This window comes from Xenopus laevis, chromosome 2S, assembly GCF_017654675.1.
Source record: "Xenopus laevis strain J_2021 chromosome 2S, Xenopus_laevis_v10.1, whole genome shotgun sequence".
NCBI classification, from domain to species: Eukaryota; Metazoa; Chordata; class Amphibia; order Anura; family Pipidae; genus Xenopus; species Xenopus laevis.
This window is the reverse complement of record NC_054374.1, coordinates 72506422-72520490: the sequence shown is the minus strand read 5'-3', so window position 1 is coordinate 72520490 and position 14069 is coordinate 72506422. Positions and strand designations below refer to the sequence as shown.

Here is a 14069-nt window from a genome sequence, read left to right as displayed (position 1 = left end):
GTTACAATTCTGCTGCCTACAGCATATTAAGGGTTCCTTCACGGTGAGCGTCTCAATCTTTCCATAATATTACAACTATTACAACAATATATTTTCTGGTAAAGTCTCTTCAGATATATCAGACTTGTATAAGACATAATGTGCTTGTACACTATGCTGCTCTAAAATAAATGTGATGGAATGAAAACTGCTTTTGTGGCATACACCCAAATTTTATAAACTGCCGGATTTCACGTATTGATCTGATGCTTTATAATATTTTATCTCAAACACAAACATCGATCCACACCTACTGCAGAATTTTCCTGTGCCCTCTGTGTTTCTGCAGTTCTCAATGTCACTCAGACAGATATGGTTGTGCTAGTGACCCGGCTTCTGTATGCTTTTATTTTTAGGGTCGGGATTAGTTGTGTGGGGTCGAAGTACAGTTCTGTTTAGTGTGACATTCCCCCAATCAAATTATTATTATTAATATTTTGCCTTCTGTATACTCAAATCATATCAAACAACTGCAGCAAGAAGATACTTTGCACAAATAAACCAGCTATTATTGGACTTTAGACCACTAGCTGCTGGTGGCTCAGGTTTTATGGAGGTGAAGTAGCCAATCTGCAAGTGCAAAAAGATTTCAAATTTAGTTACATAACTATTAGTAATGCTTTTTGAGCCATAACCTTCTACTATATATGCAGCTCAAAGAATTAATAAATGTATGTACGGTCTTTAATCCCCTTTAGCTGCCAAGAAAAGTGTGTGGCTGGAAAAAGAAGAAAAGGCCAAGCAGCTACGGGAGAAGCAGTTGCAGGATCGAAGGAAAAAGTTGGAGGAGCAAAGGCTAAAAGCTGAGAAAAAAAGGGTGTTGCTTGAGGAACGTCAGCGGGTAAAACTTGAAAAAAACAAGGTACACAGTGTAAATAAGGCCTGGAAATAGACTGATTTTCAGTCATGACTTAAAAGCAACAAATTCCTATTTTATGTGTCATTGCTTGGTAAATCTAAGCAAGCATTACAGCATGGTTCATGATCCATCTGATGTGCAAGTTAAAGCACAGTTCCAAAGATTAGGCTTTGCCCACGTTCCTGTGATGTTCAGTGGAGCTGCAGTTACATTGTTCATTTCCCCTTGCTTTTTTTAAGATATCTAAATCACACAAGAAGTGGCCCAGCACTCCATTGTTAACAGAGGTTTTGGACACTGAACATTGTAATGACAATTTTGCCAGCTTATGAACCATATTCATATAAGTCCTAGGACCCTTTTCCACACTCTCCCAACCCAAAACCAACCTGACCCACCAATCTGTCATTACTTATATACCAGTGCCCCTCTTGCCTCTCTCTGATGTCATGGGGGGTAGGGCAGGCACAGGTATATATAAATAAGTAATGGACATCAGAAGGAGGAGGAATAGGTATGCACTGCGGCTGCAGTGGGTGGAAGTTCTGCAGGTTTCAGACTGGCCTGCACAACATTACAGGGCTGGCAGGTGGTTATAATAATGCCCCATTCAATTAAATAGCAAGTTAATATATGGATACATTTTGAATACTGGCATCAGACACACACAGCAGTGAGTTTGACTAATATCAATAGGGCATAAACAGGGATAAAGCTATTGCAGTGCTAGTCAATGGAAAAATAATAATTTATTTTATGAGATTATTGCTCTAATGCTGATATATCCCACAAAAGTAATCATATCCTTATAAAAACACACAGTATACACAAAGCATTATCTGATTTGCCATTTTGTGTTGTTTTACAACTATGAAGACTCTATCCCTTTAACAATAGCAAACAATAAAGCTAATAAACATGGAGTTGTTGCTCAGCCTGTGTATGATGCTTCCTAATATTGGGCCAGATTCAGTTTGATGAAAGAAGTGTTTCTGCTTATTCAATTCCAGATCCTTCCATAGAGCCAAATGCAATTCATGGGGAGCAAAGTTTTTATCCAATATGTTTTCAAGTGATAAACCATGAAATTAAGTTTTGCATATTGATTTGCATCTGGCCCATTGCCTCTAAAAGAAAATTTAGTGTACGGTGTGGTATGGTGAGATATCTTGTTACACCTGGAAACAATATAACAACCTTCTTGTCACACTATCCTAAGAAGTACCTAGTCTCTTGAATGCTTCCCGTATTTCTCGACTTTATTCGCTCTAGGGAAATACAGCCTTTTTAAAGAAGAAATTACATTAATTTTATTTTCCTAAATTGTTAGTAAGATGCATTTCTTGGGTTATTGTGCCTTATATAGCCTATATATGCCTATATATTGTTAAAATTGTAACCATACATTCTAGTAAAACCCACTTGCAATGCAATACCTTTTGAACAAAGTATTTTTCACATATGCCATTAGTTTACTTGAAATTGAAAGGCCAATCAAAAATATATAGTAATAAATAAAGCTAAAAATTAAATATCCATATATCTGGCGGCTGATTTGCTAACACTCGTGATAAATTGCCCCAGTGCAGTTGCTCATAGCTTTTATTTATCTCTTTATTGTAAGCAAATTTTCTAACCTTAATGCTGCTTTATTTCCTATGGGCAAAGGCACTAGTGGCCAGTGCTAGCTTATTAGAGCCAAGCAAAATATATTTAGGGGTAGATTTATCAAAGTGTGAGATTAGAGCTCACCACAGAAAAATTCACCTACGTTTTATTTATTCCTATGGAATTTTTTGAAGGTCACCACAAGTTCACCATTTGATCAACAAAATTCTAAAAATCCCATAGGAATGAATAGAAAGTGGGTGAATTTTTCTGTGGTGAGCTCTAATCTCACATTTGATCTGCCCCTTAAAGGAAAACTATACCCCCAAACAATGTAGGTCTCTATAAAAAGATATCGCAAAAAACAGCTCATATGTAAAGCCATGCTTCATGTAAATAAACCATTCTCATAATAATATACTTTTTTTAGTAGTATGTGCCATTGGGTAATCTTAAATAGAAAATTGCCATTTTAAAAAATAAGGGCCGCCTCCTAGGATCGTACAATTTACTGTGCACACAAACATACCAACAAACCTTGTTAGGTCACATGAGCCAATTAACAGACAGAGTTGTGTCTTTTGCTTCAACACTTCTTACTATTACAGTTAGAGTTGTAGTATTTCTGGTCAGGTAATATGCCACTTAATATGATGTAAGCTATCTGTTGTTGAAGTGTTCATTTTGGGGGTATAGTTTCTCTTTAAATGTACTCTCTAGAATAAGTGTTCTTTACTATGGCATATTGTATGAAAGGTTACATTAAATTTGCCATAGTGTCATAACTAGATGTCACCATGTCCCACAGCAAAATCATTTTAAAGCGCAACCCTCCACTCAAACCCGGCTTTTTCCTGTTGAAAAAATAAATAAAAGTATCTGGAGAAAATGACATTTAAAGGAAAAACGTATCCTATATATTGAGTATTTAGATATGAGTTCATTTGCGTTTTCACAAAACATTCCTTCCCTCACATAAGACTTGTCTTAACTGGCATGTTATACTTCAGTAACAGCACCTCTCCGCATAATAAGGATGCCTTTCAGAGTTTCAATTTGACATCATAGGTCTTTGTTTTAGGGCAATGGCACATAGATAGATTTCACTGTTTTTCTGCCTGCACAATTTCCAGCTGGGTTGGTGGCAAAACTCCTAGAATCTGTCCATACTTAGACACTGTCCACTACTGGGTCATGTGATTATTGTTCAGAAATACAGGAATAAATTATGTGCAATAATTGCACAAGTACACAAGCAGGGTTTAGTTGATTACATTCAAGTCAGTGTAGGGAGATTTCAGGCATTTTGCTGCCCACCCAGCTGGAAATAACACGGGAGGCAAAAACCAGAAATTACCTTGTGTGTCATTGCCCTAACAGGAAACTATAGATATTCACTTAATTGGATATCCTAAGAATTAGGTCTCTATTAATCAGTCTGTCTTTGTGGTACAATCAATACAAGTTATCTTGGTTTACTTACATGTTAAGATAATATGCCAAGATATGCAGTCATAAAATGGTATGATCAATCTGTTCTTACTGAGTGTCTTATAAAGCCATAGTGCCATGTTGCACCTAATGAGAAGTGTTCATCTATAGGAACGCTACGAGTCTGCAGTTAACCGGAATTCTAAGAAGACGTGGGCTGAAATACGCCAGCAGCGTTGGTCATGGGCCGGAGCATTCAATCCAAACTCTCCTGGTCATAAAGGGGGTGAGTAAGGAACAGCGTAGTTTGTGCAGGGGTAGATTTCCCATTGGTAGGAGAATCTACCTAAATACTTGGGCTCACCTACTGTAGAAAATAGAAAACATAAGGCAATTTAAAAACTGTTGTCATATTTAAAAAAAAGCCACACACACACACTGGTGCTATGGCGTGGTCAAGGTGGTGGTAGAAATCCTGGTTTTGCAGTGGAACCCGCTTCATAGGAGTACTTCCATCACAGAATTTTTTGCCTTCCATACTGTATCTTAGTCACTACTAAATATTAACATATCTGTGCTTCTTTGTCAGTGCATTAACTAATTTGTTGCTTAGACTGTGATCTATAACTGTCACTGTAGCAGATACTGACCTATAGCTTTCAGCATTTTGCAGCAGCTCTTGGGGCTTAATTCTGGGACTTAGTGATCATGTTAGAAGCCCTTGGTCCCTGGTGCAATATTTGAGCTTTGGAACCCCAATCTTGCCATCCACACCTATCCGTTACCACCATTCTCTTATTTCTACCCCCTCTATCAACATCCTTTAACTCCTGCATATGGGAATGTCCTTTGGCCCTTTTCAGACTATTTTTGTATTCATTGGTTAAGGAGCTATTGGTTTGTGCTCATCGTCAGATAGGGTTAGGGAGAAATTTTTCTCACCTTTCTAGAGTTCTATAGCTTAAAAATCCCTAGGCTGTAGCCTTTTTCCCTAAAACACTGAATTGGATTTGATTTTCTGATCCACTTTCATACCTAGATTTATTTCCATTTTTGTAGTTGCAAGCAGACCTAGGTATAATTTTAACATTCCATACTGATCATGTGTAGCACAACACAGACTGTGCAATTCTTTATTAAGTTTGTTTTTATATTTAATCATTATATCCATTAAATCCACCTAAGAAAACACAAGGCAGTTTTTTTTTGCTAAACTTGTTTAAGAGAGATGAATCTGAATACATCCTTGAGGGGATATATGAACAGAATATATTCTGTATTATCTAACAGATGTGTAGCCCTTCAGGTACAATTCTGAGTTAGTTCACAGACAGCTAGAGGGTCACTCACAGGTATTCCCAGTACCTACCTAATACCTTCTATGCCCCAATCGGCTTATTCCAAACTCCAGTAAAGCTTTTTGTTGAATTTTAACTCTTCATTTCTTATGATACTTTAGCAGTACTTGGAGGCACATTATTAGGTGTACTATAGTCCTTTTTAAACATAGCACTGGAGGCACATAGAACAGATATGTGTTTTTCCTCCCGCATGTGACCCATTTCCTAATAAGGCCCATTCGTCTACCCCAGGTGCAAACAGATGTTCAGTGTCTGCCGTGAACCTTCCCAGACATGTTGATTCTATAATCAATAAACGTTTGTCTAAGTCATCTGCAACCCTCTGGAACACCCCAAGTAGAAGTAAGTGCTAAAAAACCTAATGCTGCTTATTTGATATAGTACTTACACGTCTTACTTAGCACTGCACACAGTTCTAAAAGGGGTTGTTCACCTAAAAATTAACTAATAGTATGATGTAGACCGTGGTATTCTAAAATAAATTGCAAGTGGTCTTCATTTTTTTTAAAATATACATTGTTTTGCAGCATGTGGGCTTGCAATTTAAACAGCTACATGGTTGCAAGGGCTGTATAACCCAGCAATCTGGCAGCATTACCGGTTCTGACTGCTGAAACAGCATAGCAGAAGGCAGCTGACTAATTAACCCAAAGGAAAAGTCCTCTGCTGCATTGTTTCAAAAGTCACAACCAGGAGTGAGAGCAGTGAGCAAAAAGATAACTAATACTATTTTACTTTGCAATCATATTTGGGTGGAAATTCCCTTTAAAACTTGCTTTGAGAATATGTCCACAATAATATGCTAAAAGGTCTTTATACGGTGAACTTCCCCTTTAAAGTAGGATGTTTCTTTTACTATATAGCTCTTCTAATTGTGTTTTTGTTTCCACTGTTACTAGAAAATAAACTTAATAAGCCAAACTCACAAGAGGCTGACAGTGTTTGTAGAAGGCCCTGTGCTCCACAATGCAATGTTGCCGCTTAGCACAGTTACTAGCCCACTGCTTCTCATATCTGGTAGCATCCATGTCAGATGGCCATCTGTGAAATGTAAACCACCTCACCAGGACAGGCAATGGCTAATAAAATAATTGCTTTTTAGTCTGTTACCTGGGAATTTGTACAGTTTTCTAACCACAATAATTGCTTTCCTAAGAATGATTCATTTTGCTTAAACTTTGTATAATCCTGTCATTTACTAAAGAGCTGTCCCTTTAACACAGCAGGTTCCTGAATAGTTTTGTTTCTCAGGAATGTTGTTGGCCTCACAACTATTTCCAGGCGGATAGCAGAGGAGGAAGTTCTATTTTGTAACAGGGTGGAGAATTTACTGTCTTTCAGTAATCACATACTGTAGCTTGCTCTGCTCCCAGGATCTGTAACTCAAAACACCAGGTTTAAACACTATACCAGTGCCCTGCAAATCAAACAAGTGTCCTGTGTTCAATATATCTCTTTCTTTCTGATTTTCTTCTGGGAGCTTTTATGTCCATTTGTTTTGTTTGTCCAGCAATATAAACCCTCCAACACTCCCAAGATAACTTAGAGGGAGACTATATACTTATGTACACCTTTTAAAATATGCAGAATGTATTTTGATCATATTTTTTTTAACAAGGGATTTCATAAACTCAAAAACTTTAAACACAGTTTGCCATCTATCATTGGATCATAATTTGTCTGTGTTTGAAAAGGCCTGTGGTAGTAAGATTGTTAGATAATTTTATTTCATATGCGGGGCTGGTCTGATAGACGTCAAATGAATAAGATGATATCCGAAATAAGAAGTCTATGGAGCGCACTGCCTCAGGTTGAGGAGCAGTACAAAAAATATAGAGAAATGCACAACTTCCAGGATTTAGTTGTCTGCAGTTGTAGACATATAGGCTAGAAGCATACTACATTTTGACAGGTTAGAATACCCTCTCCCATGTACTGCCATTTGGTGATGGCAACCTGACTCCACCAGGATGATGGATAATGGCAAAAAAAGGAATTTTAACCATTCTGAGTGGACCTTACCAGTCAAATCACCTTGCCATGAGCTATAAATTGGGGATGAGAAAAGATTGAATGTGGTAAAGGAATCATTCACAAAACATGTGGATCACATCACAATGGACACCCTGTTTACAGGTGATGAAAAACTTAAAACAGAGCACATATCATTGTGTGTGTCTCTTTCAATTTCTTTCTCTCTGTAACCCCCCCCCCCAGACCGAAGTCTACAGCTCAGCCCTTGGGAGAGCAGTATTGTGGACAGACTGATGACTCCAACACTCTCCTTCCTAGCACGGAGCCGCAGTGTAGCCACACTCCCTGGAAATGGCAGAGATACAAGTAAGAAATGATAAAGGGATATATAGCCATTCCTTACTTTACTATAACCTCCTATTTTCAAGTCTTTTTTTTTTCCTTCTCGCCTTTCCAGATTCCCATGTCTGTCCCCGTTCTGCCTCTGCAAGCCCCTTAACCCCATGCAATGGTCACAAGCACCGGTGTCCAGAACGCAGAAGGACTATAGGCAGTAGCCTGGATGTGACTCCTAAGAAAAGGAGTGATTCATCACCAGTAAGTTCCAGGACATGGTCTTTTTTAACCATTAAGAAATGCAAAAGTTTAATGTCTGAAATAAAGCAGAGATTTTTATTGATGGTAAAAACAACCACCGCAATTAAAGGTAGTTGATGACCTCTAAATCATCCTACTGTGTTAGTTTCTAAATTCTGGTAGGTATTTTATGTAATGAAAGTATGAAAGAAATTGCATGACTTCTTTTTTTATTGTTTGTAATATAAAATTCCATGTTTTAGTAAGAACTGTGAACTAAATTTTATATAACCAATATATAAATAAACATTCCAAACAGGATATATTCATTGAAGTCAATCTGTATCACCACCAATTAGACAACTGAAGGAGAAGGCAATTCAAATGTTTTACCGGCAAAAATACAGGTTGACTTCAATACAAAGTTATTTTTGGATGTTTAGTCACTCATACTAGAGGAGTGATGACAAAACTTCCCTTCTCCCATTATCCTTAGGCAGTTAGAAAAAGTGTCTGACGTTCTAAGAAACTAAACATTGGTATAGTTAGCAGTTCCCAGTGTCCTATGTTCTGTTAATCACAATTATTATTATTATTCAATATTATTATGAATTCATAATACAAGATATAGCTGGGTGTAGAATAGAAAATATGTTATAAAGTAAACTGTATACTGTTGCCCTGGAGCTGGTTTATCAAAGATCATGAAAAAAAGCACCATTCTTTAGCAACAAGATATGTATCTACTATTATTCTTCTTTTCCCATGTACCATTGCCAAAACAAATGATCAGAGGGGATATCGCATTAATTTGGGGTTGTCATAGAAGTCCAGCCCTGTTTTCTTCAAGAAATATTTCTTCTTCCTTTGTACTAAGCCCTTTGTTTCCATTAACCTGACCTGTTGACCACCTTAATATTTCTAAAATTATTCACTGGTTCTTCTTAGAAAAAGAAAGAAAAGAAGGAAAAAGACAGAGAAAATGAGCGTGAGAAAAATGCATTGTGTAGAGAGCGTGTACTGAAAAAGCGACAGACCTTGCCCAGTACCAAAACTCGTTTGTCAACCACTCCATCTGAAATAAAGTAGGTTCAGTGTGAATGTTTTACTGTAAATATAGTTGCATGAGATTTTGTCTATAATTGTTCATATCATGCTCAGGAGCTTGAAGTCCAAAAACCGACCTTCCTCCCCATCAACGCCTACACGTCGCCCAGCCTCCCCCAGCCCAGCCGCTTCAATATCTTTAACACCAAAACTGACCTCACCTAAAAGTACACAGGGGGCAGTCAAGATCAAACCTAAGACAGAGAAGTCTAAGGAAGAGAAGACACCAAGCAAAATCAAAGAGAAGAAAGAGGAACTGAAGATAGAGAAGGAGCAGCAGTCCTCTAGTACTCCAAAATCAGAGGAGCCCACTGAGCAAAAAGTTACTGAATGTACAGAACAAAGCACAGGTGAGTACCGCTAAGTCCAAATCTTTGCTTATGCTCCTAAACTCCACTTTTAAAAATCTCACAGCAAGATGCGTAAATAATAATGGGACACAATTATTATACAATTATATAATATACCATTTAGGCAGATATGTGTGATATTAAAGGGATACTGTCATGGTATTTTTTTTTAAATGAATCAGTTAACAGTGCTGCTCCAGCAGAATTCTGCACTGAAATCCATTTCTCAAAAGAGCAAACAGATTTTTTTATATTCAATTTTGAAATCTGACATGGGGCTAGACATATTGTCAATTTCCCAGCTGCCCCAAGTCATGTGACTTGTGCTCTGATAAACTTCAATCACTCTTTACTGCTGTACTGCAAGTTGGAGTGATATCTCCCCCCAGCAGCCAAACAAAAGAACAATGGGAAGGTAAACAGATAGCAGATCCCTAATACAAGATAACAGCTGCCTAGTAGATCTAAGAACAACACTCAGTAGTAAAAACCCATGTCCCACTGAGACACATTCAGTTACATTGAGAAGGAAAAACAGCAGCCTGCCAGAAAGCATTTCTCTCCTAAAGTGCAGGCACAAGTTACATGACTGGGGGCAGCTGGGAAATTGACAAAATGTCTAGCCCCATGTCAGATTTCAAAATTGAATATAAAAAAATCTGTTTGCTCTTTTGAGAAATGGATTTCAGTGCAGAATTCTGCTGGAGCAGCACTATTAACTGATTTTTTTGAAAAAAACATGTTTTCTGATGACAGGATTCCTTTAAGGTATATATTGTCACAATGAACTATAGTTTGGCAGCTTCTTTGTGCTTATTTGAGTTGTCGTATGTCTGCCTCTCAGTTCTCATTCCTACCATCTTATCCCACATGTTTCTGTTCTCTCTATTTTGTCACAGCCTTTTCATTCTGTTTACTACCCAGCTATTTGTTGTTTTTGACTCAATATTATAGGTGCCTATTTATCCGGTATTTCACTATATATAATTTAATCTTTAATGCAGTAACCAAGAAATCTTCTTTGTACTCCACTGCTCTCCTTTTAATGCATTTTTTCAGATATAATGAGGATGCAAACAGAATATTAATGAGCTGTATCTAGTTTTTAATATTATATCTTTATACCTTTTAAATGGTCAGTATACAACTTGTATCAACATAAGCAAAACATATGAAAATATAGTTTCCTTTTCTTTTAATTAAAAAATATTTATTTATATTATAAAGTGTTATTTTGCTTTCACACTGATTATCTTACTATTGGTTAGCTGAATTAGTTTAACTAGAGATATGAGCTCTGTATAAACAACCCATACCGTCACCCTGCGCACTGTACATTATCTAACTCACAAGAACCAAGCATGGAGTAGTTTTAATAATATATATATATATATATATATATATATATATATATATATATATATATATATATATATATATATATATATATATATATATATACATACACACATATATATATACACATACACACACACACACACATATATACACATTTGTAAAAATAAAATGTGCAAAAGGTAGATTCAGCACAAGCCATAATAAATAAACACATGTTGAACAGGGGGGTATACTGGCCCTTTCAGCATATTGGTGGGGTGCATGGGTCTGTTAATACTGGAACTATCAAATATATATTATATAAATATGGTTTGTGTGTTTTAGTTAAATTACCATTATCCATATATATTTTATATATTCTCTGTGGTGCAATTGCACTTTTTGAAATTTTTGTTTGTCTCTCAGATGATGATGTAACCTCTGCGGCTCCTACTGCAGCCAGTCCAAAACCAGCACTCCTACCTGTCCCTGTAGTACTGGTCACTCCTTCCCCTGAGCCTGTATTCAGCAAGCCAATGGCGGCTGCCCCTGCTGCAGTTATTGCCCCATCAACAACTCCATCTACTAGTAAGCCTGTGGTATCTACACCTGCTGCTGCAATTGCTTCTTCACCTGCACCATCTCCAAGCAAGTCCATAGCACCAACCCCTGTTGCAGTGATTCCCCCATCCCCAGCTCCCTCTCCTGGCAAGCCCATGGCAGGCACTACAGACAAAGAGGAGGCTGCCCGTTTGCTGTCAGAGAAGAGACGGCAGGCACGAGAACAGAGGGAGAGAGAAGAGCAGGAGAGGAGGGAGCGGGAAGAACAGAAGAGGTAATTGTTACACCGCCAAGCCTGAATAATGCCTTTGTGAACAACAGAGATAAATTGGAGGATTTCTATCTACCCATAACACCTAAATGTTACATTTTAGGCCATTGTAGGGTACATTTATATTGAAGTCTTTTGAGACAAGTTAGGATGATTGCTAATATAGCAATATTATGTGAATATAAATATTAAAGGAGACATTATATTCCTCCTTGGGTTGCCACCAGTCCGGATTTCAACCGGACATCCCGGTATTTGGAAGGCTGTCTGGGTGAAAGTTTCCTATCCGGATTTCCAAATTAGGAAATCAGAGAGGACATTAAAAATAATGACATGGCCATCAGTCAATCATTATTAGGGATGGGCGAATTTGAACCGTTTTGTTTCGCCAAAAATTTGCCGCCGGCGAAATGTTTCAGACACCCATTAAAGTCTATGGGTGTCAAAAAAATTTTGCCGCGCCTTTTTTTTTGAAGCACGATGCCATACAAGTCTATGGGCATCATTTTTGCGGCGAAACAAGGCGAAAAAATTTGCCCATCACTAATTATTATTAATGATACACAGTTTTTGCACATTATTTATTTATTTTTATCCAATCAAAGAAAGTGTAATTTGGTTGCTGTGTAACTCCCTGCATCTTTTTACGCTGCACTGTTTGCCAATTGCACACAACATAAAGTAAAAGCAATATATGTTGAGATTACGATCTGGAGCTTTGGGTATGTGTTCAGCTTGTTGAACAATTCAGGAGATCTAGGAGTGGATCGCTGCAGGCAGGAGAGAGTTTATCAGGACAGGTGGGAGAGAGCCAGGACAAATCTAAACACTACAAGCAGGAGAGCTAAGAAGGGAGTTTGGGAGGTAGCTGGGCTGAAACACCCTCAGCGGATTTCGGTAAAGAAATGCCAAAATCCGCCAAGTGTATTTGTACCAGAGCCGACACAAGGCTTTCGGATGCCAGCACAGAAGCGGATTCAGCTATCGGTTGACTGTAGTCAATAACAAGTTTAAAAAAAAAAAAAAAAGGTAATTTTATTCAGTATGAGGTTTTTTTTATTTCTGTTCCTGAACTACTGAAATAGACCATAATATTGGGCCTTTATATGAGTGATAGATCTGAATTATCTATATGAGTGGTAGATCTGAATTATCTCCTTATTTAGGCGGGAGAGGGAGGAAAAAGCCCGCAAGGAAGCTGAGGAGAGGCTACAGCGAGAAGAGGAAGCCCGCCGGCTGGAGGAACAGCAAAAGGCAGAAGAACTGGAGAGGCGCCAGAACGAGGAGGAACAGCAAAGAAAAGAAGAGGAAAGAAAAGCCAAATCAGAACAGGAAGAGATGGAGCGTCTTCAGAAACAGGTCAGGAGCTGCTATGTTGCACCAAACTGGTAAAAAGCGCTAATTTATGTTTAACACTGGATAGGAGACATATGCAAATACACAGTTTACTCTTTTTACATATGATATGTATAACACTGTTGCGCTGCCTTTTGGTAGGCTCTAAAATGCAAATGTTGTTGTTGGGGCGTTTGCTTTGTATTGCAGCCTTTGCACATTATGTTCTTTGTCGGTGTCGGCATGCTTTTCTCATCACAATTCCTAGTTACCTTATGTTTTATATTAGAACTCCTTGAGGCAGATACACGGATATCCTGCTCCAGGATCATGTGCCAGAGAAGAATACACAGTGCAATGGTCTGTGCTTGTGACTGAAGCCTAGAAATTGTATTCCCCTTCCTGTTATAATAGTGCTGAGGACATGAATGCTGTAGCATGTATGATTTTTATTTTCTAAAAAACACTGGCCTTATTTTTGAAGGCCTTTATTGCATACATCTTTTATAAATAATCAGTGTATAACAGTGTGACACACACGATTCTAAGGTTGAACAACTGGTGAAAATACAGCAACAACATCCATTTTAGTCAAGGTTATGCATTGAAATAGTAAGCCATTGTGAGCTATCTGAGCTAAATGTCTAGACAATGTTTTATTCATCATGTTATTACATTAGCTATTTTCTAATTTTCTACATTAGCTATTTCTAACAACTGACAGCTGTCAGGCTGTTTCTGAAATACAGTTTGATGTCCATGGGATGCAGAGTTGTCAGCTAGAAAGCAACAAGTTGGGCACCTTCTGGGTTTTTTGCCACAAAGTTTGAGTATAAGTTTTTCTAAATTACCAGGCCTTTAGTTCTCAGACTCCAACCCAGCTTTTTAATCGTGGTTTGTGAGAGAGTTTGAAAAGCCTGTAAACTCTCTGCCTAGAAGGACCCATGTAACACTCACTGGAGAGTAAAGTAAATGAGAAGAGCATTTTGACAAACTTGATTCTCAATGACACAACTGAGACAGTGTAAACCCTTGCATGGCATTGGTCTTAGGAATCATTAGATCCCAAACAGATACAGTGTTATGGATTCTATATCATGTAGATAAACTATCGCTGTGATCGACAGCGTTCCTTCATTGCCTCCTAGTGGTTGTCTGTTGTATTCACATACTCAATCTTGAAATAGGTCATGTAATCATGTACCTGTACAGGTATGGGACCTGTTATTCAGAATGTTCAGGACCTGGGTTTTGCAGAT

General features: G+C 37.8%; 1 protein-coding gene across 2 annotated transcripts in view; it reads left to right on the top strand.

Annotated features, from left to right (window-relative positions):
* Positions 1–14069, top strand: part of map7d1.S (MAP7 domain containing 1 S homeolog) — a 65041-nt gene that overhangs the window by 39789 nt on the left and 11183 nt on the right. The window contains exons 4-12 of one of the 2 annotated variants that reach the window (XM_018249490.2): positions 738–901; positions 4109–4223; positions 5530–5640; positions 7516–7638; positions 7730–7869; positions 8797–8933; positions 9010–9305; positions 11070–11478; positions 12642–12834. In XM_018249490.2, the coding sequence (XP_018104979.1) occupies positions 738–901; positions 4109–4223; positions 5530–5640; positions 7516–7638; positions 7730–7869; positions 8797–8933; positions 9010–9305; positions 11070–11478; positions 12642–12834 (1688 nt within the window). The remainder of the gene's footprint in view (positions 1–737; positions 902–4108; positions 4224–5529; positions 5641–7515; positions 7639–7729; positions 7870–8796; positions 8934–9009; positions 9306–11069; positions 11479–12641; positions 12835–14069) is intronic. The other variant, XM_041583978.1, reaches the window with a different exon arrangement.